Raw genomic sequence first — 1,035 nt, 5'->3', positions numbered from 1 at the left:
CTGGGTGAGTGGGGGGCTCCGGGGGGTCCCCAGTTGGGGTGCCGCCCCCCCCGTGTCCCGCTCAGGCGCCGCTTTGTCGCAGGCGGCTCCGCGGTGCTGCAGGACGAGGCGCCGCGCCGCGACGTCGCCATCGACATGGACGCGCGGAGCAGCCAGCAGCTGCAGCTCATCGAGGAGCAGGTGGGGGCCCCGGCGTCCGGGTGGGCCCCGGCGTCCGGGGAGGAGCCGCTCCCCCGGCACGCGGCCATCGGGGAGCCGCCTCGGAACCGCCGCCACTCTCGTGTCCCGCAGGATTCCTACATCCAGAGCCGTGCCGACACCATGCAGAACATCGAGTCCACCATCGTGGAGCTGGGCTCCATCTTCCAGCAGCTGGCGCACATGGTGAAGGAGCAGGAGGAGACGATCCAGAGGTAGCGGGGGGGCCTCTCTCCCCCCGTCACCGCGTCCCGCGTGGCGTCACCCACGCTCCGCACCCGCTTCCAGGATCGACGCCAGCGTGGAGGATACGCAGCTCAACGTGGAGGCCGCCCACGGCGAGATCCTCAAGTACTTCCAGTCCGTCACCTCCAACCGCTGGCTCATGGTCAAGATCTTCCTCGTTCTCATCGTCTTTTTCATCGTCTTCGTCGTGTTCCTGGCCTGAGCCGCCTTCTCCGTGCGCGCACGGACTCGGCCGGCACCCGGCCTTGGACCTGCCCGTTGGGGGGACGGGGCAGGGCTGCGCTGGCCGCCCGGACTGAAGCCCCCCCGGCTCTGGGACCACATAGGAGCCTCCTGGGCGCTCCGTGCTGCCCAGGGCGGCTCCTGCGGCCAGTGTCACCGCGCCGCGGTGGCCGCGGTGCCCTTGCTGCCTGCCTGGCCACCTCGGCACTCATTAAAGCTTTCGGTCGGTGCTGCCGCCTCTTTTTCGGATGCCAAGGGCGGGACTCGAACCCGCGGCTGTCGGTAGAGGCTGCGGTCGGGGGCGGGACTCGAAACCGCGGCTGTCGGGGGAGGCTGCGGTCGGGGACGGGACTCGAACCTGCGGCCTCT

General features: G+C 70.6%; 2 protein-coding genes across 2 annotated transcripts in view; both read left to right on the top strand.

The window, feature by feature from the left end:
* Positions 1–82: 82 nt before the first annotated feature.
* Positions 83–808, top strand: STX5 (syntaxin 5; the record flags this gene model as incomplete). Its single annotated transcript, XM_026052021.1, has 3 exons — positions 83–180; positions 292–413; positions 487–808. Coding segments are annotated over 3 exons (380 nt in total), but the record flags the coding sequence as incomplete, so codon positions are not given.
* A 106-nt stretch (positions 809–914) lies between these two features.
* LOC112958221 (nuclear RNA export factor 1-like) overlaps positions 915–1,035 on the top strand; it is a 10,912-nt gene continuing 10,791 nt past the window's right edge. The window contains exon 1 of the mRNA XM_026052020.1: positions 915–988. Coding sequence (XP_025907805.1) covers positions 915–988 — 74 coding nt within the window. The remainder of the gene's footprint in view (positions 989–1,035) is intronic.

The sequence above is a fragment of the Nothoprocta perdicaria genome, unplaced genomic scaffold (genome assembly GCF_003342845.1).
Source record: "Nothoprocta perdicaria isolate Ctin4 unplaced genomic scaffold, notPer1 scaffold_822, whole genome shotgun sequence".
NCBI classification, from domain to species: domain Eukaryota; kingdom Metazoa; phylum Chordata; class Aves; order Tinamiformes; family Tinamidae; genus Nothoprocta; species Nothoprocta perdicaria.
This window is presented reverse-complemented; position numbering and strand designations above follow the sequence as displayed.